Source organism: Neofelis nebulosa, chromosome 7 (genome assembly GCF_028018385.1).
Source record: "Neofelis nebulosa isolate mNeoNeb1 chromosome 7, mNeoNeb1.pri, whole genome shotgun sequence".
NCBI lineage: Eukaryota > Metazoa > Chordata > Mammalia > Carnivora > Felidae > Neofelis > Neofelis nebulosa.
Window position 1 is genome coordinate 145,455,780 of NC_080788.1, and position 24,152 is coordinate 145,479,931.

The following is a 24,152-nucleotide window of genomic DNA, read 5'->3' on the forward strand; positions in this document are numbered from 1 at the left end:
CCTGGAGCCTGCTTTGGATTCTGTGTCTCCCCCTCCCCTGCTCATGCTCTGTCTCTCTCTGTCTCTCAATAATAAATAAACGTTGAAAAAACTTTTTTAAATGCTTTACATGGGGAAAAAAGCTAAAAATATATCAAAGTATTAACAAATGTCCTCAATCGCTTTTTACAAGTCCTTTTTACTTGTTTTCCGCGTCTCTCTAAGGAGCCTGTGGGAGGGTATGGCCTAGTGGTTGGGAGTTTGTTTTCTTCACTGGGTGGTGGCAGGGGCCCTGAGCAATGCCCGCTCTGTCCGAAAGCCTCCCGTGTGCTCGGTTTTGTGGGCGCGGGCTCACTTAGTCCCAGACTTTGTGGTGCCGACCGGAAGGTGCTGTGAGTCCCTCTCACGGCGACGCAGCCAGTGAACCCGAGGGCCCAGGCACAGCCAGAAGCCTCGAGAGGAAGGCCCAAGAGGCACACACTCCAGCCACCTGGATGTGGGCACCCCGCTTTCATCAGTACTTTTCAAAGAAATGAACAGTATAAGTCTCAGAGACGAAAAGCACAGCATAGGGAGTATAGTCGACAATGTTGTGATCGTGCTGTTTGGTGACAGATGGTGACTGTACTTGGCGTCGGGAGCACTGGGCGGTGTATGGAGTTGTTGAATCAGTATGCTGTGCACCTGAAACTAATGTGACATTGTCAGTATGTTAATTATACTTCAATTTAAAAAGATTGAAACAGTCAGCAAACGAACAAACCTGGGGCGCCTGGGTGGCTCAGGTGGTTAAGCAACTTCAGCTCAGGTCATGATCTCATGGTTCATGAGTTCCAGCCCCGCATCCGGCTCTGTGCTGACGGCTCAGAGCCTGGAGCCTGCTTTGGATTCTGTGTCTCCTTCTCTCTCTGCCCCTCCCCCGCTCATCCCCTCTCTCTCCCTCTCCCTCTCCCTCTCCCTCTCTCTCTCTCTCTCTCTCTCCCCCCCAAAAAAAATAAATATTTAAAAATTAAAAAAAAAAAAACAACAAACCAAAAGGTAACAATTACTTAAAAAAAAAAAACAAAAACTGAGCCCATAAAGTAAATCCGGCAAAGGTCCAGGGAGCCTGCTGAAGTGGGTGACGAGGCGAGACGCCGTGGGCCAGCCGCAGGGGAGCGGGCTACGGCTCGTTGGGCGGGAAGACACGGGAGCCCCAGCTCCCGGGACCCTGCACTGGTTCCCACTGGGAACTACCTGTCCGAAACCATCTCCCCCAGAGAGAGTGAAGTCATTTTCTTTCGTCCCAGGGATGTGCGCTGGCTGTGGCACTGGCATGCGTCCTGCTTGTCCGTGCGGCCCTCGCAGGCGCTCGCGCTCAGTGGCCCGCGGGCCGTCCCCCCATCCCGCCAGCGTCTCAAGCCTTTGCTTTCCTCTCTGGGAAAGGGCCGTCGGCTTCTTTCACTCAAGGCCTCTCCCTGTCTTCTGTCTCTGACTCAGCAGCCGCGTGTGTTCATGTTTATGTTTATCAACGCACAGTGGCCCCGATCCTGCTCTGACGGGGTCCAGATAAGCGGAGCGGCCCCGTCCCGGCATGACACGGCCCGTCCTCCAGCAGACTCTGTGGCCTGTGCCTTCCAGGCCTGCTCTGAGGCCCCCACCTCCGTCCCCGGGCCCAGCCATCTCTCACCCGGGTTCCAGGTCAGCCAGGGTCACCTCACGTTACTCCCGTTTTCCAAACTTTCTAGTGGCTTCTCACCTCACTCAGCACAAAGTCCACTTCCTCCCTCAGCCCGCGGCCCTGACGCCCTCTGACCTCTTCCTGCTCCGTCCCTGGACTCCAGCCACCTCACCTCCTGCTCCCCTCCAGGCTCTGCGCTTGCCGGGCCTGCCTGGCCCGCCTTCCTGGGGTGACCGGCTCAGGGAACCTTCCTGGTCACCCACCCCTCACGCCCCAGGGCTCTCCTCGCCACCCCCTCTGTTACTGCATTGGTGAGTTATGCCTTGCCCAGCCCTCCTAGTAAAATGGAAGCTCCTGGGGCCAGGGGTGTGTAATTTGTCTGCACTTGAGGTTTCCCCAGTGCCTAGCACAGGGCCCGGTGCACTGAAGGTGCTGTTTTTGGAACAAATGACTGTGTGGCCCCAGATGGAGGTGTGCAGGAGACAGCTAATCCAAGACCTCAGGCAGCATGAGCATCCGGCAGGGGTGGCGGGGTGTTCCGTGGGACCCCGTGTGGGAAATGCTGCGGGATGGTTGACTTCACAGGGTATGTGCATAGGGATGGGCTGCCCTTCCTCTTCCTCTTTGAATGTGCAGGTCCCGGCATCCGTGTGTGCTTTATTCTGCCCACTTATGCTCCTCTGCCCTTGAGAACTGGCCTACGTCCCTCCCTCTCCCCATGGCCTCCCTGGGCTGCCGTGTGGGAAGGCCTCCAGCTTCGGGGGGTGGGGGAGGGCCAGCTGGGGAGTGCCATTACCTTTTTCACATGCAGCTTCTGAGCCATCCGCTCCATGGGAGGTTCAAGTCCCGCGTGGGGTCTGCAGAGCAGGGAGGGTGGTGACTGGGTAGACACTCAGACTCGTGTTCTGCTTCCAGATCTGGGTGTGGTTACCTGGCTGCGCTCAGATTATGAAAACCCATCGAGCTACACACTTAGGATTTTTGTGCTTTTTTGGGTGCGCGTGGTCCTTCGATAAAAAGTTGTCCCTTTATTGGACGAGAGCAAGCCAAGAGCTTGGCTCGGATGGCGTTTCAGCGCAGGCAGGGAGCAGCGCGCACCTTCAGGCAGGTGGACGTCACCAGGCCGGGCTGTGAGGCTCAGGGCTTGCCGGGTGAAGGAGGGTGTGCGGAGGGAGTGGGCGGGAGGGGGGTGATGATGGGGCGCAGAGGGGTGCGGACTCAGGCTGAGCCTGGGCCACGAGGGGAACCCCCAGTGCATTCTGTGGGAGAAGTGCAGGAAGGCAGGCGGGCCCGCAGGACCCCAGAAGGATGGACAGGGTGGGTGCAGGCGCAGGGTAGAGGCAGGAGGGAGAGCTGTCGACGGCCAGGCCCTGGAGCAGGGGGAGCTGAGGGCCCCCCGAAGACGTGTGAGGGATCGCAGAGCCCGAGTCGGAGGGAGAGACGATGCAAAGCCTGGCCTTCGCGTGGCCTTTCTCCTTGTCCTCGCCCTCCTGCCTCTTTCCCGGGGGCCTCTCCACCCACCCTCTCTGTTCTTTCCCCGTCTTGACACCCCACTTCTTTCTTCTGTGTTCCCTGGCCCATCACAGCCTTCTCTGTCTTCCGTTGTTCTGCTTGTCCACAGACACCACCCCAAAAGTCAGGGGCTTTAAACAGTCGTTTATTATTGTTACGCCTCAGAAGCAGGCGGTCTGTGGGGACAGCTCCTCTGGGCGCCCCCAGGGCTGGGCCTGGGGGGCCCGTGCTCGCCTCCGCCTCTGTGCGTCCTCTGCATAGCCCGCTTCTCACGCCGCGGGGCTCTTGTGGGAAGAGCCACTAGGTCGCTGCTCCCGGACCCCAGGTTCAGACCTGCCGTCGAGTTGCTTCTGCCATGTCTTATTGGTTAAAGAAGTCACAGGCCAGATTCCAGGAGAGGGGACAGACCCTGTGTCTCAGTGGGGCCACGACTCGGGACGTGGGTGGGGCTGTGTGTGGTGCCTCTACAAATGCTATAGGACACAGTCCTGTTCCCTCTGCTTGGCCCCTGCCTCTCCCTCCCCTCCCTGGAGTGCCTTCGTTCTCCGTAGAATGGGGGCGGGATGGGGCTTGGCCTAGAGCAACACTTCCCAAAGGGAAGCCCAGATCATGGGATGGAAATAGATGTAGGTAAAAGGGGGTTTCATGGCAAAACCAATGTGGATCCAACCACGCTGAGCAGACAGGTGTCTGTGCTGCCCGGGGGGCGGGGGTAACCTGGTATGAATGCCCAAGCGCACTGGACTCTGGTACACACAGCACTTGCAGAGCCCGGAGCAGGGCAGGCCTGGGCACGCTCTGTGGCATTGTGTGTGGTCCCGGGGGTCCAGCACCAGCTCACAGCCCCGCCAGCCCCTCCTGGCTTTCCAGTGGGCACGGGAAATGGGGGGGGGGGGGGGGGTGGGGGTCCCTCTCAGCTCACCCGTGCATCTCGGGCTTGGCGTTTGGAGGTGACTCGGGGTTTTACGTACCTCTCGTATTTATGCTGGTGACTGTTGTGTGGGGTTGTGCCTGCCCAGTGACATCTCGGCCACCTGGCCTGCTGCAGGGACAGGTTTGGTTAGCACAGTCACTAAAAGCTTGTAGAGTAAATTGCACAAACCACCCTCCCCCCTCCCCCCTCCCCCTCCCCTCCCCCTCCCCCCCTCCCCTACCACCCCCTCTCCCCCTCCCCCCCCCCACCCCCCCACCCCCCCTCCGCCCCGAGCCTCACATGCTGGCCCCTTGCCCCTCAGCTTCTGTGTGACCTTCAGGCTACCTCCTTACCTGGCCACCTCCCCCATCACAGTGCTCCTTTTACTTCTTCTTTTTTTTTTTTTTTTTAAGAGGGGAAGTTAAAAAAAATTTTTTTTAATGTTTATTTTTGAGAGAGAGAGAAACAGAGCGCAAGCTGGGGAGGGGCAGACAAAGAAGGAAATAGAATCTGAAGCCGACTCTGGGCTCCGAGCTGTCAGCACAGAGCCCGACTCGGGGCTCAAACTCATGAACCATGAGATCAGACCTGAGCTGATGTCACATGCTTAACTGGCTGAGCCACCCAGGCACCTCTGTGCCTTCTACTTCTTGATAGCACCTGTCCTTATCTGAAACTAGCCTCCAGAGCCTTTTATGTTTCCTGCCTGATTTCCTTCCCCTGCACAGTCAGCCCAGTCTGCCCTGCTACCTGAGGTTCCCCAGGCCCGTGTCCTCAGGCCTGACGAGCTGAGCCAGGGTTCCCTCACGTGCAGCCGAGGAGGGAGCCCTTTGCTAATAGGAGTCTTACGACTAATGCCCATTCTCCCTGAACGCTCCCAGTGGACAGATGGCCCCTGGTGCAAGGCTGGAGCGAGTGGTTGTTCGTGCGCCTATGGGCTCCATGTGAGAGAGTCTGGAGTGGCCAGAGTCGGGTCCCGGTTGAGGGGAGGTGGGAGGTTCCCCGTCTCTCAAAGCGCGCCCACAGCAGCTGCAGGACCCCCAATTCTGCAAGCCCTGGGTGTTCTCCCGGGGGCCCAGCAGCAGGCAGGGCAGGTGCCAGGGCTCCCGGTGGCAGGTGGCTCTCTAGAGAGTGGCTGCCGTGCCCCCCTCTTTGCCGTCCTCCGTGTGTCCCTGGCCTCCCAGGAGCTGAGCCACTGGGGACCTGGTGCCCCTGCGTCTCTGGACGGTGTTTCATCCATTCCTTAATCCAGGGGTTAGGAAGTTCCTGCCCAGAGCTGTGGGAGCCGAGAAGTACGGCAGGGTGGTGAGTGATGGCAGAGGCCCGGAGCCCCCCGACCACCTCGATGGGGCAAGGGGAGCAAGGCGAGCCCCCTCTGCCCACATGCCCCGAGGGCGCCTGCCCGCTGGATTGGCAGCTATGTGATGTCAGCGTGACAGCGGGAAGCCCACCGTGTGGGTGAGGCTTGGGCGTGAGGCATAGTGGGGTCACCACAGCCAGGAGGGGGGGAAGCACAAAGCAGAAGAGGCTGTGAGTGTCCCCTGGATCAGTGATTCAGTTCCAGTTGAGGCTGACCAGGAAGGCAGGCTTAAGACCAAGGGAGAGAGCAGGGACCACCAAGAGGTCCAGGAAAATGGGCAGTGTTGGGTCGGTAGGGGGACAACAGCCAGACCCTAGGGTTTGGTCCTCACCAGTGATCAGAGGCTGGGACCCTACAGACAGCTGTGTCCTCACAGGCAGAGAGACATCTAGCTGAGGGGTGGGCGGCCCCGGGACGAACCAGAGCAGGTCAGTGGGTGGCAAGCAGGACGCTGAGGGGGCTTACTCTTGTCCCATGAAAAGTGGACAAGGGACCAGGCGATGTGGCATATGGACACAGGTTGACCGAGGGGTAGGGCAGGCCGGCATCGTGTCTACTCGGACGAGAAACCAGCTAGGCCAGGGACATCACTGCCTGAGGGGACACATCAGAGGACAGCTGGTGCCAAGAGGAGCCCTCCTGTCGCTCATCAGGACCCGGGGCTGCGCCTGGACCAGGCCAGGTGGGTGGCTCTGGATGGGCCCTTAGCAGGCATGGGGCTTACAGAAGAGACAGCAGGGATTAAATGATGGCCTGTTCTCAGCTGACACTGGTCATGAGGCCACCGAGGGCCGGGCCTGTGCCGGCTCTCGACCCAGTGTCTAGTGTGACCTTAAGAGAGCCTGACATGGGGCGCCTGGGTGGCGCAGTCGGTTAAGCGGCCGACTTCAGCCAGGTCACGATCTCGCGTCTGTGAGTTCGAGCCCCGCGTCGGACTCTGTGCTGACAGCTCGGAGCCTGGAGCCTGTTTCCAATTCTGTGTCTCCCTCTCTCTCTGCCCCTCCCCCGTTCATGCTCTGTGTCTCTCTGTCCCAAAAATAAATAAAAAAAAAAAAAAAAAAAAAAAAAAAAAAAACATTGAAAAAAAAAAAAAAGAGAGCCTGACAAGAAGGGTCTCATCTTCTCATCTGACCCTTCCCACGTCAGAGCGGCAGGGGTGAGGGGACAGGGACACTGGCCTTGCCTGCCAGTCCCCATTTCCTGGGACGCTCACAGCAGCTGTGTCACCGTCAACCTCGCCCTCCTCGTGTCCCATCTGGACAAAAAGCAGAGCGGAAGCAAGGGCTCAGAGGGAGTGGGGAGACCTCGCCCCTCCCCAGGTCGCCCACCCCTGGATGGAGCTCCTGGGGCCCATCCTGGGGCCTCCTCCCCACGCACCTCTGTCGTGCCCACGGGAGCAATGACGTATTTTGGTGTTCTTGTTTCTATAATTTTTTTAATTAAACTTTTTACCTTGAAAAATCTTCAGGCCAAGAGAAGCCCTGCAGGCATATTTCAATAAAGTCCCATAGACCCTTCAGTCCAGATTTAGCCACCGCGAGCACTTTGCCACGGTCGCCTCACCTCTGAGCACGAAGCTGTGCGCGTGTGCCCGAGCGCGCGTACTTGGAGGGCCCTCGCAGGCCCGGATCCTTCAGCACGCGTTTCCCCAGAGCTGGCCTTCCTTCCCCCGCGTCACCTGCTTGCGGACAGGGATGTGGACGGGGGCGACACGGTGCTCTTCTGTTGCCACCGTCCCAGCCCAGGTCCCCGTGTGCGCTGCCTGCGGCCCTTCCTTCTCCTGCCTCTCTGTCCCTCGGGACCTGCTGTGCTGAGGAGCTGGGGCTTCTGGTCAGGTGGGCGGTCCCTCGGCGTGGGCTCGCCTGCCGTGGCGGAGCTGGCGTCTCTCCCTGTGAGGCCGTGCTCGGAGGCAGGACGGGGTCCGCTCGGCTTCCCCTGCACCTCCTGCCCCGTGTCAGGCTCCAAACCTCCCGGCCCGACTCCAAAAATAACATGTCCCGCCGCCTCCTTCCCTGAGGAAAGCCCCTTCCTGCCTGCAGCCTGCTGGGGTCACGCTGGTGAGCCTGCACTCCAGCCCCAACGACCAGATGCTGTGGGCACTCGACAGCAGGTGGAACGTCCACGTCCGGGCGGGGATCACCGAAGAGATGCCGGTGGGGACCGACTGGGAGCACGTGCCAGGTAGAGACGAGGCAGGGGGGTCCCGGCTGTCCCCTCACACGGGCCCCTGGTCCGTCCAGCAGACTGTCCCCCACGCAGCAACTTTGTCTCCTCTCCGCTGCTGTGCTGAGGCAGGTGACCGGCAAGCCACTAACGGAACATTCCTTGTTTGAGGGACCCAGCCAGCCCCCCTCACCGCGGAGTCCTCACCGGGAGGATCGTTTCCACCCGGCCTGGACCCTTTAGTCCTGTGGCCCCGGGCTCCCAGCAGCTTCGCGGGCTCTGCCGGTGGGGCTGCTCTCCCTCAGCAGGCGCAGGGCACGGTCACCGCGGGGCCACCCTGCTCAACGGGACCCAGTGGGGGGAGGGAGCAGCCTCGTGGGAGGGGGCGGTCTGTCCTGTCACAGCAGGGATGCAGACAGATGGACACGCTGTTGTCCTGCAGGGCTGCAAGCCTGCCAGCTGGCCCTGAGCACCAGGACCGTGTGGGCCCGCTGCCCCAACGGCGATCTTGCCCGGCGGTACGGCGTCACCGACAAAAACCCTGCCGGAGACTACTGGAAGAAGATTCCCGGAAACGTGACGTGTTTCACAGGCAGGTGCCAGGGCTCCGCGGGACTCGGGGCTGCGCGGCTCTCCCTGGGTCCGAGGCTCCGGTGGGCAGTGTCAGCAGGGGCTCCACCAGAGGCTGCCCCCGCCGGGCTCGCTCTCCAGAGAGCCAGGGGTCACACCAGAGGGAGGGCACCTGGCACCTGGCTGGCCAGAGTCTCCCAGGAGGAGCACAGGGTGCTGGGCCACCCGCTTTCGAGCTGAGGAAACCGAGGCAGGGGTCGGGATGGCGGAGCGGCCCCTTCTCCGCGTGTCCCCTACCCGGGCCCGCCTACTGACGAGCGTGTGGCCGGCTCTCGTCCCCTGCAGTGACCTCGTCGGACGAGCTGTGGGCAGTGGGCCCCCCAGGCTACCTCCTCCAGCGGCTGACCAAGACTTTCAGCCACTCTCGAGGCGCCCACTGCGGCCACGCCCCCACCCCCCACCCCGAGGACCTGGAGGACGAGTGGGAGGTCATCTGAAGGAGCGGGGACAGGGCGGCTCAGGAGGGAGGAAGCCGGCACGTGCAGCGGACGCAGTGCGGTGGTGGCGCTCGCTCTCGGCCAGCCAGGTGGGGCCGGGTCGGACGGCCCACGCTTGCTCTCGTCCATGTTTGTTTCCGTCTTGTTCCAGAACCCACAGCCTCAGCCGAGCGGCCCGGAGCCGTGGCCAGAGCGGCAGCGCCTCTGAGCTCTTGTTCTGTCCTCCTCCGGCCGCTCCGGGCCCAGTGCGGGGACGGCCGCGTGGGTAACCCTGGCGAAACGGAGCCGGAGGTCGGCACTCTCTGACCGCGGGGGGGGGGGGGGGGGGGGGGGGGGGTGTGGCCTGGCGACCGCTTTGTTGCCACGACGGGGACGCGGGCTCCGGCGCACGTTCCGCGCCGGACGCCCCGCTTGGGGAACCCGGGCCATGTCTGAGAGGCGGGGTGCTGGGCTGTGCCCGGATGCGGCACGCACACATGCACGAGCACACGCACGCCGCCCACGCCCTCCCGGCCGCCTCCTGGAGAACACACTTCAGCCCAAACAACAAAGGCCGGTGGACAAGACGGGGTGTGAGAGGTGCACGTGTCTCCAAGGCAGCGGAGGCCCAGGTAGGGGCGGCCGGACGTGGGGGAGCCCAGCCACGTTAGTAACCGAGAAACGTCTCTAGACTAGTATTTAACTAATGCTGCTGGCGGGTATCGTAAAGACCAGAAGCATCCTCACGGGATGAGTCTACTAATTATTGCCTTTTTCGTTCGTTGTATTACAAACCTGCATAAGATACCTCATTTGAGATCAACTCTGACAAATTTAGAGGAGAAACGTCTTTTCTGAAACCACTGGAAGGGCCCTTCGTTCCTTTGCGTGGTTTCCCTGAGCCCGCGCTGTCCCCAGCTGCAGCGTCACACAGAGTGGGCGTCCCCCTCCGCGTGTCCTCAACGCGCAGGGCCGTCACGGGACCTGCCGGCTGGCCCCGAGAGGCGGGCATCGGGTTGATTACCCCGGAAGGTTCAAACTGGGCCCACCGTGGCCGCGCCGGCCGTGGGTCCCTGGGCTCCGCCTACAGTGCCCCCTCTGCTCGCCGGCCGCTCGGCCACGGGGCTTGGGGCCCGGCCGTGCGCCCCCCCCCCCCCCCCCAGCCCCCCTCCTCCCCTCCCAGACCCAGCTCGGGAGCGGGCCTCCAGCCTCGCTGCTGTTTTTAGCTTGCCTTTGGCCCAGGGCCCAGTTACTCGATGCCTGTTTTCTACTAAGCAAATGTGTCCGGGAGCCCCAGGCCACAGGTGAAGAGCGATAAAATACGTTCCCTGACCCTGACGGGACCAGCCAGCCGCGAAGATGGAGGCATTCCAGCTGTAAACGAGGGCAGGATGCTGAAATCCCAGATCCCACTTCACTTTTATAGAACCCTTATTTTAAACGGAAAGCTTTGGGGACGGCAGAGGCCGGCCCAGGCTGGCCGCGGCTCCTGTGTGTCTGTTGTGCCTTGTCCGGCTCCTCTCAGATGGCAGAGCTCTCCTAAGCCCGCGGGACTTTAGTGCAATTAAACCCGAGTCTAGTTTGATACTTTGAAACTTTTAGCTTCAGTGCTTTGTACGGTTTTTTCTTTCCGGTTTAAATTTTAGTTGTGCTTTGAGACAGTGCAATAAACTAGACTTTTTCCAAATGTGGTCGAGTCTGGTGTTTGAGCCCTGAGAAGGGACCCCTGGTGGGCGCTCACGGGGGTGACCCGCCCACGGGTGCCCGAAGCATCTGCCGACGGCGTTCGCCAGCCCAGCCCCCCTGCCAGGAGAGCGTGGCGGATGCCGTCGCGTGGCCTGCTTGGTGTGCAAATACGCACCGGGTTCCCCGGGGCGGCCGTCCTGACCGAACGGTCGCTCCAGAGGTAGACGTACCCCCGGCAGCCCCTGGGAAGGACACCCTCAGGGGAGGCGGAGTGCGGGGCTGTCTCCGCACGGAGGCCCGCTGAGGCCGGGCTGCCGTGGGCAGGCTCTGGAGGGGCTCCCGAGCCTCCATCCAAGAGACAATGGCAAATAGCCGCGGTGCGCTGCCGCGAGCCCGCACGTGGGAAGAGAGCACGTTCGTAACGGCAGCAGGACACATCGTGTGCCAGGAAAGACCTGAACAGGAAATGTCGGACTCGGGTCAGGGAATGTCACGCTTCACAGATGTCAAACAAAGCTTGAATGAAGGAAGACACGGCCGACCCTCCCGATGGAAGACTAAGTACGTCGTGCAAAGGCAGGAGTCCTCTCCAAAGGAACTGGTGGGCTTAAGTCAGGCTGTCAGAACCCTCCCTGGCGTGTTCTGCTGGAGGGAGGCAGGGAAGAAGTCCCAGAACAATGTTTGTGCCCACAAGGGTCCCCGACTGCCAGATGTGCGCCCGGGGCCCCTGAGCTGCTTCGTGTCCACCAGAGCCCCCTGAGAGATACCGTCAGTCTCAGGGACACTTGGGTTCCTTGACTTGCTGGAGGTCACACAGGGGCCACTGGGATTGGAGCCCAGTTCTGTGGAACCCCAGACCAGTGCTGCATGAGGCCGCCTCACTGTCGGGGGAAGAAATAGGTGGGGGCTGCCAAGAGCGATGACAGCAGCAGGCGCTGTAAGCGTGGCGTGGGAGGGCAGGCCAGGGACACAGCTGCCCAGGCCCACCAGGAGTTGGCACGGTGGGGGCACGTCGTAGAAGAGGGGACAGGCGGGTGCGGTCACCGCTGATGTGGACCACTGCCTCGTTATCTGGACAAAATAGCCATTAAATGGATTGAAGAATCTTAAAGCTAGGGGGAAAACAGTATCCGATTTCTGGATGGCAAAGGCTTTCTAGACTCCAAAGTGATGGGAAAAGCCACAGAGGAGAAGTATACAGATTTGATTTCCTCAAAATATTAAAATGTGATAAATTTAAAACCGCACAAAAGACTAAAAGGGGAAATAATTGTGGCATCACAGACAATGACGATTGTACCTTAAACACTCGTACACGCCAGTTGGAGGACCTATGGCTCTCGTACGGACCCAGATGAAAGCGTGTCGCTTAGCTTAACCCCTGGCACCCAGGCGGGGCACATCGCGGAGCAATCTTCAAACTTACGAAGCCACAAACTCCACTTCCGGCATCCTGTCCTCGGGACCAAATCCTAAACTGGGGGCAAGTGTATAACACAGGCCATTTTATCATTGCGTGATGCGAACCGCTGACCTCCAGGGGCAGCTTCCAGCGCGGCCTCCTGTGTGGCTGTTAGAAGCACGTGTCCCGGAGGAAACGGGCCAGGGCTTGGCCACATCGATGCCACAGGTCTTCCGTGTGTAATAACGTGGTGTTGCAGATACACAGGGGGAGAGAGAGAGAAGGGAGAGGAGAGGGAAATGATACAATGCGCAGGTATTCGCACCCTTCTAACCTTTGGTGGGTTTGTATCTTTTGAATTTCAAGCCATGTAAATGTATTATTTATTTCAAAATAAATAAAATTCACATTTTAAAAAGTGCCAACATTAACTCCTTATGCTGTCAACACTAGCTGAGTCAAATATCACCAAGTAAACACCAAAGGCTCCTGAGAAGTCGTTTACAAAGCATTTTACAATATAGGAAAGTGCTTAGACTACAGTAAGTTTAAAAGTACTTAATTATTTGAGTGATCTGACGTCACGTATGTAAAAAATATGCATAGAAAATAATTTTAACATATTTATATACATGCATAGAAAAAACTGGAAAGAAAATACACCCACATGCTCGTAGTGGTTGGTCGGCGGGCTGGTGGCAGGCAGCTGGCCCCTTTTTTGGCAGCCAGACAATGGAGGGCGAGCAGGACAATGTTTCCGTGAGGAAACCCTGCCAGGCCCTGCCCTGGATTCCTCTGCAGTCCCAGTGCTCTGCCTCCAGTGTGAATTCTATAAGCAGAAATTCTTTTTAAAAATCACTTAAGACAGAAATCTCGGTCTTCACCTCTGTCCTGATCAAGGTGGTGGTTACATGTGTAGACATCTGTCAGAACTCCTCAGACTATAAAGTCTGTGCGTCTCAGGGCACCTGGCCGGCTCGGTGGGAAGAGCATGAGACTCTTGATATCGAGGTCGTGAGTTCAAGCCCCACGTTGGGTGTAGAGCCTACTTAAAAAAAAAAAAAAAGAAAGAAAAGGCCTCTTTTCATCTTTAAGAAAAAATAAACTCTGTGCATCTATCGTCTGTCAGTCATGCTCCATTTAAAAATGTAGCAGGACAAGGGGATCCTGGGTGGCTGTCAGTTAAGCGTCCGACTTCAGCTCAGGTCATGATCTCGCAGTTTGTGAGTTCGAGCCCCACGTCGGGCTCCTCGCTGACAGTGTGAGGCCTGCTTGGGATTCTCTCTCCCTGTCTCTCTCTCTAAATAAACTTAAAATAAGTGGGAAGCTCTTTCCTTTAAAAAAAAGAAAAGAAAAGGTAGCAAGACACAACCACAGTGGGGCCAGGGCGGGAACAGGTGCAAACACTGCATGTGGCCGTCCCTGACCACGAGGGTTTCCTTCCTTCCCGGCTCCCCAGGAAGCATCCCTGTTGTGAACAGGACTGGCGAGAATTCAGGAAACTCTTCCCAGTACAGTAGCTGACAGTTGGTGAGGCATGGAGAGGAAGGGACACCAGAGTAATCTGCATCGAGGTAATACCAGGATGGAGTCTGCATTTGGCACGGCCCTTGCGTGGAGTCATGTCCCCACAGCAAGAGGAGGGGCAGAGCAAGGCCCTCACTGCCTTCACAGCCGCCTCCCCCAGCCCACCCCGACAGCAGGGCGGTCCCACGATGTACCTTTCGGTTCGTGGCCCAGCCTCCTCTGTCCTCCTGGCAGGCATCTGGGGTAAAGATTCTGGCCCCTGAGCTCCACCAGATTGGGAGTCACTGGGCCGATGGGTGGGCATGGTCGGGGGCAGTACTGGCCACAGTCAAACCTCCTTAGACCGGAATGAGTGGGCCAAATGAACCAGTGTGCTTCACCCCAGAGAAAAGTGGGCCTTGTTCTGGGCAGAGCAGTTGCTTCAGAGAAGCCATCAAGGCAACCTGCCAAGACCGAGAGCAGAGTCCCCGTCTGCCAAGGGACACCTGGGCGGGGCCTGACGGACTCTGGCCCTCCCCAGCGCTCGGTGCACATGGCCCCCACCGACCGGGCTGTCCTTGCTGGGGCTGGAGGGTCCCAGGGACTGATAAGCCCAACACTAGGGACTTCCTGCCCAGCCTCCTGCCCTCCCTCTGGCCAGCGGCGGCCACCAGATAGCCCCGAGTCTCTCCTTATCACCCTGCACCACCTCTCTGGGGCCTCTGCTCAGTGATGCCTGCCGTGCCCCGAGCCAGGCGTCCCCGGCGTCACAGGGGCAGCTGTGCCGGCAATCAGGCCCCACTGCTGCCACACGGCTGGGACGCTGGCTGACCTCGACTCCCTCAGCCTTCCCTGCGGCTCCAAGCAGTGTGAACTCCATTACCCTCCCGGACCCCGTCCCACCCACCCACGGTGAGGACACCAAGGGCTAATGCCCTGGGATACCCTCCTCCTGCCATCTCAGCCCTCCAGGGCATAAGGGGCCTCCGGTGGGCCCCAAAGTCACCCCGCAAGTGATAGAAGGTCCCCACAGCTGCCGCTCAGTCCCAAGAGCTGCCTGCTGGTCACCTTCAAAGCAAACCACTCCACGTGGGCCCCAGAACTTCCCCTGAACACGCGTGCTCAGGCTGGGCCCCCAGGCGGCAGGGCCCATGATGATCCCGCCAACCACTCCAGAACGAGCCCAGGTCGCGCCTCCTGCATGCCTGACAACGGGTTCTGTGGGGTGCCCCTTCCATGGCCTCCCGGGGAGTCCTGAGGCAAGGCAGCTCCCCCACCTCTGCCTCATCCCAGTCCTAGCCCAGGGACCTCAAAAGGGCAGCCGTAATATAGTGTGTAAGGCAAGAGGGGCCCAGGAGGACTCACCCCACAGAAGATGGAGCTGGGCCTGGGGAGATGGGGGAGAAGGCTGCAAACCGTTCCCTTTCAGGTGCCTAGGCCTTCTAGAAGCTGCTGGGGCATCCGGGCACCAAGAATCCCCCCAACGCCTCCACAGGCCCACCGCCCGGAAGCCACTGCGACCTGCTCCTCTGGGCCACCCTAGTCTCCACCTTCATGCACCCCCAAAGGCAATGCACTCTCCCCCACAATGGCATCCCTGGTGGGAGGACCTGGGACCACCTAGAGCCAGGGGTTCCTGATGCCCCCGGTTCTGAGCTGGGAGAGATATTAGTATCCACTGCCCCCAAGTGTCAACCTTCAGAGAAACTACTGAACTGACCCCCAGGACACACAGCAGGAAGGGAGGAGCCCTCACTCCCACCTGCCATCTAGGACCAGCCCCTGGGCTGTGCACCCCTCCCTTCTCCCCTCCTCCCCGCCATCCGGCAGACCTTTAGCCGTCTCCTCCTGGCAGGACATCGTGGCCCTCCAGCCCGAGCCACGCAGCTTGGATTTCATAGCCCAGCGGAACTCCCCGGGGCCGAACGGCCTGGCCATCCTCCCTGGCCTCGAGGCTCCTTAGGGCACGGACCAGGCTTGTCCATCAGTCCATTTGTCCTGAAGGATGGCGGCACATCCGTTAACAATCTTCTTCAGAACCTTCCTACAGAAACCAGCTCCATTAGCTGGGGCAAGAGCGCTTGCCCCACTGGGAGCCACAGCCACCCAGTCACCCTCTGGGGACTGGGCCAGGGGAACACCTGGGATCCCACACCAAGGGCCAGACCCAGGTCAGGCCCAGAGGAAGGCACATCTAACACCACCAGAAGACAGGGTGGAGGGAGGCGGGGAACAGGGGCCTGAGGCACCAGAGGCTTCCTGGCAGAGAAGAGGAAAGCAGGAGCGGGGGACTTGGTGCCTGCTACTCATCAGGGAAGATGGACAAGCCCAGGCCTGGATACACCAGTTCTGGAGGGAGGTGTCACAAGGATATCCAAGGAGGGGACGCGGGAGAAGCAGGAGCACAGTCTGGATCACGCCTCCCCCCACGCCAGCACAGCAAGCCTTCCCGTCCTCCTCTGCCCCACACAGGAGTTTGCAAGGCCCTATATGCCAACTGCACAGAGGACCTCTTTCCCAGAACCTCACAGGCCCTGCTCTCTTGGCCTCTAGGCCCTCGCACGTGCTGTCCCCGGCTCAGGCACGTCGGTCCACACCCAAAGCCCCTGCCCAATTCCTGCTAAGCTCAGCTGTCACTCCCTCTGGGACACCTGGTCCTGGAGGCTCTACGTCAACATGGGAAGTTTCACGGGCTGGACAGCGAGCACAGGGTAGGGCCTGGCTCTCGGAGTCGCGTGACTCCTGTACCCTTACAAACAGGGAGGGAGGCGGGGAGCTGAGCTCGGCCGGACCCCAGAAACCCGCAGCCGGGGGCCCACCTGACCGTCAAGGCCCAGCCTGCAGCGCGTGCAACCTACGAAGCAGAGGTTCTCCTATACAGAGATCAATAGATGTCAAGTGCTGGGTACAACGCTCTGAAAAATAGTATTTCCAAAAATCCAACGACCAGCCGCCCCCCCCCTCCCCGCCGAGGTCTAGCCCTTGCCCGTGAGGTCCAGCGGCTGCAGGAAAGGCGGCAGCGGCAGCTCGTCCAGGGCCTCGGGGAAGCGTCCAGGCGAGATGGCGGTGACCAGCACCTGCATGGCGCGCACGAAGAGCGAGGGCGGCGCCAGGCCCGCCAGCCACTGGAACTTGTCCTCGCCCAGCAGCCGCTGCCAGCGCGGCCGGTCGCCCAGCAGCTCCCGGCGGGCAGGGCCGGCGGCGCCCGCGGGCGTGTACAGCGCCAGCAGGTCGAGCAGCAGCAGGCGGCGCTGGCGCGGCTCCCCGGGCGCAGAGGCGGGCGCCCCGGCGGGGGCGGCGGCGGCGGCATTGGGGGCCCCGGCGTCGCGGCCCAGCTGGCGCAGCAGCAGCTCAAGAGGCGTGAGGCCGCCGCCGTCGCGCAGGCCGGGTGACGCGCCGTGGCCAAGCAGCAGGAAGAGGCACTCGGGGCGCGCCAGCTCGCAGGCCGCGTGCAGCGCCGTGCCACCACCCTCCACGCGGCCGCAGCCGCGCCGGTCGAGCACGCGCGCGCGCTCCTCGGGCGGGAAGTCGCGCACGGTGCGCAGGATGCGGCGCAGGATGCCCACGCGGTTGTAGCGCACGGCCAGCGCCACGTGCGGCCCGGGCGCCGCGCAGCAGCGGAAGCCGGCGCTGGGTGGCGCGAGCGCGCGCCGCGGGAACGTGGCCAGCAGGTAGTGCGCGTACGCCTGGTGGTCGTGCACGAGCGCGTAGAGCAGCGCCTCGGAGGGCGAGTAAGCGGCGGCGCGGCCGCGCTCGTCCCAGTGGAAGGCCTCGCTGGCGCGCATGTCCTCGAGCAGCCACACCGGCAGCAGGTCGCGGACGGCCTGGTAGAAGGCGAACGACGACTTGCGACACTGCTTCTGCGCCCGTGAGCGCGCCGCGCCTGCGCCCTCCGGCCCGCCGTCCGCGCCGCCCCCGGGCCGCCGCGCGTCCCACGGCATGCTGGCGGCGGACGCCTGCCCCCCCGGCCTCACGGCATGGGCCCGGCGGCAGCTGACCACCTGCACCTGCGGGGAGGGGATCGCGGTGAGGCTCCAAAGCTCGAGGTTGCCTGCTGCTTAGGAGGGGCCCTTCTCTGCTAGGTCCCGACCCACCTCCCACATCCTTGATCTAGCTGCCTCTGCTCTCCCTCCCTTAAAGTGTCTTGTTCTCCGGCACCCCTGCTAGAGACGCCCTTCCATTCCCCCTCCCCTCAGAGCGCCACCCGCCATCAAGGCCACGCCGAAAACCCAGCTCCCCACCTCTTTCAGCCCAGAGACCCGCTGACCTGGCTGACTAGGCCCACCAGGTGCATCCAACCCCAAACAGAAGAGACCAGGTTGGGGGGGCAGGAAAGTTGGAGCCCACCCCTCCAGCTGAGCCAAGCTCCACCTAACCATGACCCTGTCCTCTGACCCCTGACCACAGGTGGGAGCCCCTAGGGCCTCCCCCCATCCCAGACAGGGACAGGGTTCTAGACCCAGACCTACCTGGTTCCTGCACTCTGATCACAGGACGTTGAGCATATATCACTCTCTTTCTCTGAGCCTCAACTTCCTCATCTGTAAAAAAGGGGGTGGGAGAAATGGAAGTTGTGAGCCCCCGCTGGGTGAGGTGGGTGGAGCCTTCCACCCAAACAGGATGTTTACTGGATATCATCGACCCTAGCTGCTGGGAGGAGGCCGCAATGAAATCAACCTAGAAACGGGTGTGCACAACGCTTTACAGCAAATCCCCTCCAGGTCTGCAACTTCTCTTGATCTTCCCAACTACTAGATGAAGCAGGTACTGTCATCCCATTTTCCAGCAAGAGACAAACTTGTCCGAGGCCAGTCAGCAAGTCATGGCACAGCCAAGCCTAGAACCAAGATTTCCTGCCTCCCATTTTGGGCTCATTCCAGAAATGGGGGGAGGGGGGAGCCCCCAACCCACAGGGAGCCCAGCTTGAGCCCTGCCCGACCTTGCTCGCTGAGCCCCCGGCCCCAAACTGAGCCCTGGTCTCTGACCCCTGACCCTGGTCCAAGCTCCCCACTGCTTTCTCTCAAGGGTAAGCTGTTGGTCACAAGGGGCCTGGGTCAGCGCACAGGCCGCGTCCACACACACACTGGGTAACTAAGTTACAGAGACGAACGCTCTGGGGAGTGGGCTACAGCCGCAGTGCTCTTTGGGGGGCACCATGCCCGAAACACCCCCCCGCCCAAGCCTGGGACTCTGCGTCCCAGGTGTATGTACCCCTGTGTGGATACCCGTGGGGCGCCAGGCGGGTTACGTAAAGTTGGGCCGCCCCACGTCACTGGGCGGCGAGTCACAGCCGCGGCTCCGTGAATGGGGGGGGGGGGGGGGGGGGGGGTTGGGCCACCGAAGGCAGGGCTGTACGCCCGGGGCCGCCCGCCAGCTCCTCCCCGTCCCCTCCCGGCGGCCGCGGGTCGCGGGGGTCGAGGCCAGGGTGTTTGCCGACCGGTGGCCAGAGCAGCGAGGGCTGCACCTGCGTGTGCATATGCCCAGGGGACACGAGGGGGCGGCGGCCAGGGGAGAGCACCCGGGGCTGGGGCCGCGCGCCGAGCGGGCCGGGGGTAGGCGGGGGGCTCACCGTGGGGGACAGCAGGGCCTTGGGCCTGACGTCCCCGTCCCCGTCCCGCTGAGGGCCGAAGCGCGCGCTGTTACCCCGCGGGTAGGCGCGCAGGCAAAGGTCCCAAGACGGGCGGGCGAGAGGAAGCCGCCGCCGCCCGCGCCCGCCGCAGCCGCGGTCTGAGCCGCCGCGACCGGATCGCTGGGCGGCGGCGGGCGGGCGGCGGGCGGCGCAGTGCGGTTGGAGCCCGGTAGGACCGCGGGACCGTCCTCCGCAGCCATTGGCCCGCACTGCCGGCCCCCGCCGCCGCCCATTGGTCGCCACGCTGCACCATTGTTACGTCACCAGCCGGTGGGCGGGGCGCCCGGCCAGACCCGCGGAAAAGTTGGGAGAAACTTGCGGGCGCGCGGGGGGGGCGGGGCTGGCACAAGCCGTTGCGGGGCGGGGCTCCCGGAAACCCGAGCTGCGGGCGAGGAAAGGCCCCCCGGCGGCCCGGGAACGGGAGGATGATTGGGCCGATTTGCGGGGTGGGTCCCGGCGCGCGCGTAGGCGCTCCGGCTCCCTGGAGTGTGACTTTCCTCGTCACCCCAGAAGTCCGATTCCACCTCCCCAGTAACGTAACCCTCTGTGACCTTGAGGGAGACCTCCGGAGCTGTTTCCCATCAGTCCATGGAGGGGTCAAAGGGCAGGAGCTCTGACTCCTCCTAAGGGACCCAACTGCGTTCTGCCAGGCCAGGGTCGGGGCATCGGGAACCCCTGCTGTAGGCTGACGTTCCCAGGGGACGGTCCAATGGATGCAGGCAGCTATTAATGAGCGCGGACTGTGTGCCAATCTCAGTGCTAAACATACTTGATTTCACTTCATTTTCACAATCGGTAGCGGTGAAAACTATGACCCCCCCCCCCATTCACAGGCCAGGAAATTGAGGCTCGCAGGGAGGTGGCCTCCCAAGTGAGGAGCAGCCAGAAGGGAAACCAGGTGCTTCGCCTACTTTTCTTCAGACATGGTGGTGGATTGGGCCCCAGCTGCCCCAGACTCTCCACGAAGGGTCCAAGGTTTGGGGTGCCCCACATGCGGGCACCCAAGGTCATGCTGAGACCCCACCAGATGCCCCCACCTGAAGCACTGCCCCACCTAGGGGGGGTGTGAGCTCACAGGCCCGCAGTGAAGCTCTTGGGGTCCAGGGCGACCACCAGATTTAGAGAAAGTAGGTCATTGACCCGGGAATGTGGGATCCACCTGCCTCGCCTAGGCTTTCCCCTGCTCCTCTCTACGCCCTCAGTTTCCCTGCATTTTGTCCCAGCTTTCCCATTCTGGACATCTCTGAGTATGATGGGGGGAGGGGCAAAGTGAATGGAGATCCTGGGGTTGACTGTTTGCCCTCTGGAGCCCCCAGGCCCTGGGAGTGAGAGCTTCCTAGGGAAGTGGTGCCCGAGGTGAACTACCTGTGGCTCAGAGCTCGGGCCCCTCGCTTCCTCGTCCTCATCCTTTTTCAGGGCTGGAGTTGAGACCTCCTGCCATCTCCAGGACTACCAGTGGAGTGAGGTTGCAAGGGCATCGGCCGCAGGTGCCAGGGTGTGCAGCTGGCCTCAGGGCAAGTCTCTCTCCACCCCTGGCTGCCCTCCTTGCCTTTCCCTTCAATTTGCCTTCTTCACTGGGGTTCCTAAAGGCCTCTTTCTAAAAAGTCATGTCTGATCCCATATCTTCACCACTTAGAAGCTTCCCGTGCACATGATTAGCCAGAAAGACCAGGTGGGCAGAGGAAAGGCATTCCCCGCTGAGGAACAGTTGGAGCAAAGGTCTGGGAGTGGCTGAAGAAGTTTGGAGATGTCAGTCAGGAGGGGCCAAGCTACGTATGTCCTTGAATGCTGGGGCAGGTAGCTTGGGTTTGTCCTGAGGATTTGGAAGTGATGGCAGAAAGGGTTTGGAGGTCAGTTGGTTAGTGAATTATTTCAGGCATATGAAAATAATCATAATGAATGCCTGGGAACCACGGTCCAGTTTAAGAAATAACAGGTGGGGGGCGCCTGGGTGGCGCAGTCGGTTAAGCGTCCGACTTCAGCCAGGTCACGATCTCGCGGTCCGTGAGTTCGAGCCCCGCGTCAGGCTCTGGGCTGATGGCTCGGAGCCTGGAGCCTGTTTCCGATTCTGTGTCTCCCTCTCTCTCTGCCCCTCCCCCGTTCATGCTCTGTCTCTCTCTGTCCCAAAAATAAAATAAAAAATGTTGAAAAAAAAAAAAAAATTTAAAAAAAAAAAAAAAAAGAAATAACAGGTGGGTAACTCTGAAGGCCTGTGTGCCCATCCTGCCCACCCCCTGCCAGCCCTGGGTCTTTCCCACGGTGGCAGCTGACATTGTAACACTGTCCGTCATGGCGCCAATCAGCCCTCGCTGCCAGCGCCTTGCTCTCTCCTCCCAAGGTTACTTTCAGACTCACCCTCTGGGGTACATGCTGCTCTGGGTCGCCGAGGCATCTTCTGCTGGCGGGAGCTGTCCCCCGTGCCTGGCACACGTGTGGTCTCGCAGAGCTTCTGGCTGTGAACATCCTGCCTATGTCTACTTGGGGACTGTGCTGGGGCCTGAACGCAGGGACAGGGCGTGCCCCTCCACGTCAGCCTTTTAATGCCAGGTGCTCGGCTGCCCCATAAGGCTGCTTCAGGAACAGTTCGAACAGGGTGCAGAGGGGCAGCTTCCCTCAGGAAGGGAGGATGGACTTGGAGGGGGTGGAGGGTGGCTGGGGCAGAGGGGAGTGGATGGAAGATGAAGAGACGGAGGCCTGGGGTGGAGAGGGGCTACCCTGCCCAGTCCTGGATGCCCTCAGCAGGGAGTGGGAGTGCTCACCAGCACAGCTGTCTTGGTATGGGGTTTGACTTTTAACACTGTAGTGTTTCCTCTGGAACCCAACCCAAGCCCCACTCCCCTCTGTCCTGGAAGAACTTGTCCCACAGGACAGGCATCTGGGTGTGCCCAGGTAGTGAGGAGAGCCATTCAGGGTGTGTGTTACAGGTAGAGGGAGGAAGGTAGGGAGTGCTCCCTGGGGGAGGAGGTTGGTGCCAAACATGCTGGCTGTTTTTGTTTTTTTTTTTTAATGTTTATTGATTTTCGAGAGAGAGACAGAGTACGAGCAGGGGAAGGGCAGAAAGAGGGAGACACAGAATCCGAAGCAGGCTCCAGGCTGTCAGCACAGAGCCCGACGTGGGGCTCAAACTCACAGACCGCGAGATCACTACCTGAGCCGAAGCCAGCCGCTTCACCCACTGAGCCACACAGGCACCCGTAAGCACGCTGGCTTCTAATCAGCTATTCACCAACTGTGGGACCATAGGCTGAATAACTCCACCTGTCTGAGCTCCAGTTTCTTATCTGTGAAATGAGTCAGGTGGATTTTCAGATCTCAAAAGGAAGCTGTTCCAAGGGGCAGGATTGGGCAAGGGCCAGGACCTTGAGAAAGCAGAGGGAAGTATGGGAAGTGGCCAGGACCAGGAAAGAAGATAGGGAGATCCTACCCCCTGCCACCACCACACCTGGGTCCTTTCCTGACTTCAACTAGCTGTGCTGGGCCAAAGCCCACCTAGTCTCCAGGGGCCTGTTCTATGGGTGCTTGCTCCTCCCCCTCCGGCTTCTCCCCTTGGACAGCTGGGCTTGTCCCCACCTGCCCTGGCGTTCAAGGTCACCCACAGAGCTCTCCACCCCATCCAGCCAGTCTTTCAAGGCTCAACATGAGATGCCAGTACAGACCAAAGACAGGATAAAACTAAGCGAAGACAAGTGATACCATGGGAACCAAAGAGTCCAACATACATGGCAAAGGAGTGACATTCAGAATGTGTAAAGATCTCCTGCAACCCAGTGAGAAAGGTTAACCCAGGAGGAAAATGGGCAAGCAGTATGAATAGGCAATTCACACGCTGGCCAACAAACACATGAAGATACTCAGTTCTGTAAGAAATCAGCAAAGGTACAACCTCTTGTATCGCCTACTGGCCAAAACTGAAGTGGCCAGTAACAGCCTATATTGTCAGGGTGAAGAATCAGGTCTTCACTCTCATGCAGAGGTGGGGAGGGCACTCCAAAGGCACTTGGGTCCGGCAATCTTTTGGTTAGCTATCTTATCCCAGATAAGTACTTGCCCACAAGCCAACAAGTTCCACTACTGTGGGTTTTGTTCACTTGCTTACTTCTTTAAAGCCTTATGAAAGTATTTAGCCTTAATTTTATATCTTATGTCTATTTCAGAGGCAAATCTTGGGAGAGAATACAGGTGACTACCAAGTAACAAGAAGGTAGCATGCCTGCTGCATTTTTGACAATGAAACCTGGAAAACACCTAAGTGTCCAAAAGGGAATGGCTAAAATAATCATGATGTACCCTTCCTTCCCAGCTCTGGTTTCTGCCACACAGCAGCTGGTCCCTGCTCTTCTGCCGGGCTTGTGGAAAGGATTGTGTGAGCCTGGGGCCTAGGGACCAACTCCCTCACATGCCCCAGACTTCACTCTTCCCCTCTCCATCCCCAGGGAGACAGTTTCTATGGCATCCCTGGGTCTTTGTAGGATCTCTGGATCTGGCCATGCTGGATTTTGAGCTTTCACATTAAATGAGCTGGTAAATTCTCTCTTTGGCACAGGCCGGTTGGAGGCAGGGCCCAGCACTTGAGAAAGTCCTGACTCTTTACTTAACCTGGGACAGTAGCTGTCATACCAGCATAATTATAATAAGTGTCGCCTTCTCTGTCAACAGGTCCTGGTTTTGAAGGTTAATCACACGGCTACCATATGACTAATGCACATGTCAGTACCATGCAGCCACAGTCAAGAGCAAAGAGCCTGAGCTCCTCATTCGTCAAGTGGAGAGAATCTGCCACAGAGAGCTGTCCTGAGGGGTATGGAACTCTCATAGGACACAGCTCTGCCTGCCACCGAGTTAGCCTCCGAAACTGAGCTGTTAGGATTCCTTTGTAAATTTTTCAACACAAAAATGTTAAAAGAAAAAGCATACATATTGTTTGGAAAGTGCTGGAAGCCACACATTGATCTATTGCCAGCAGTGTCTCTTGGGGAGAGAATCGGCAAGAAGGAGGAAGGGACCCTTTTAGTTCTTATTCTCTGGACCTTCTTTGTGGTTTGAATCTTTCATGAGGGGCACATATTCAGATATCATTTGTGCAATTAAGGTAAGTTTTATTTATTTATTTATTTATTTATTTATTTATTTATTTATTTATTTTCTTTAAATATCCTCTAAGCCCAACGAGGGGCTTGAACTCACAACCCTGAGGTCAAGAGTCACACACTCTATAGGCTGGGCTAGCCAGGTGCCCCAAGCTAAGTTTTTAGAGAGGCAGTTTCCCTTGGCAAACTGCTATTTCATGGCCATTATC

At 59.7% G+C, this 24,152-nt stretch overlaps 2 protein-coding genes and 1 long non-coding RNA gene across 9 annotated transcripts in view; 2 read left to right on the forward strand and 1 right to left on the reverse strand.

Moving 5' to 3' along the window:
- Nucleotides 1–8,982, forward strand: part of TECPR2 (tectonin beta-propeller repeat containing 2) — a 106,860-nt gene extending 97,878 nt beyond the window's left edge. For 3 of the 5 annotated variants that reach the window (XM_058740326.1, XM_058740327.1, XM_058740330.1), the window contains 3 exons: nucleotides 7,464–7,605; nucleotides 8,030–8,179; nucleotides 8,503–8,982. In XM_058740326.1, coding sequence (XP_058596309.1) covers nucleotides 7,464–7,605; nucleotides 8,030–8,179; nucleotides 8,503–8,654 — 444 coding nt within the window. In that variant the 3' untranslated portion in view covers nucleotides 8,655–8,982. Of the gene's footprint in view, nucleotides 1–7,463; nucleotides 7,873–8,029; nucleotides 8,180–8,502 lie in introns of those variants that run through there. The other 2 variants (XR_009264819.1, XR_009264818.1) reach the window with 2 other exon arrangements.
- Nucleotides 8,983–12,087: 3,105 nt separating this feature from the next.
- On the reverse strand, nucleotides 12,088–19,032 carry ANKRD9 (ankyrin repeat domain 9). Of its 3 annotated transcripts, none has more exons than XR_009264820.1 (4): nucleotides 18,797–19,032; nucleotides 17,697–17,768; nucleotides 15,060–17,234; nucleotides 12,088–12,766 (listed from the first exon to the last, which is right to left on the reverse strand). XR_009264820.1 is itself a non-coding variant. In XM_058740332.1 (3 exons), the coding sequence occupies exon 3, from the start codon at nucleotides 17,166–17,168 to the stop codon at nucleotides 16,203–16,205; it is 966 nt and encodes a 321-aa protein (XP_058596315.1). In that variant the 5' UTR covers nucleotides 17,169–17,234; nucleotides 17,697–17,768; nucleotides 18,797–19,032; the 3' UTR covers nucleotides 12,088–16,202. The 3 variants fall into 3 exon arrangements, 1 of the variants encoding a protein (XP_058596315.1); XR_009264821.1 differs by having other exon boundaries at nucleotides 12,088–12,769; XM_058740332.1 differs by having other exon boundaries at nucleotides 12,088–17,234.
- A 169-nt stretch (nucleotides 19,033–19,201) lies between these two features.
- On the forward strand, nucleotides 19,202–23,769 carry LOC131517769 (uncharacterized). The gene is made up of 5 exons (XR_009264822.1): nucleotides 19,202–20,792; nucleotides 21,049–21,403; nucleotides 21,892–22,050; nucleotides 23,011–23,057; nucleotides 23,513–23,769. It is a non-coding gene; the product is annotated as an uncharacterized LOC131517769 (long non-coding RNA).
- Nucleotides 23,770–24,152: the final 383 nt, after the last annotated feature.

Bases quoted from the DNA above. Each gene is read 5' to 3' on its own strand.
- ANKRD9 (XM_058740332.1), bottom strand. From the start codon at position 17,168: ATGCCGTGGGACGCGCGGCGGCCCGGGGGCGGCGCGGACGGCGGGCCG.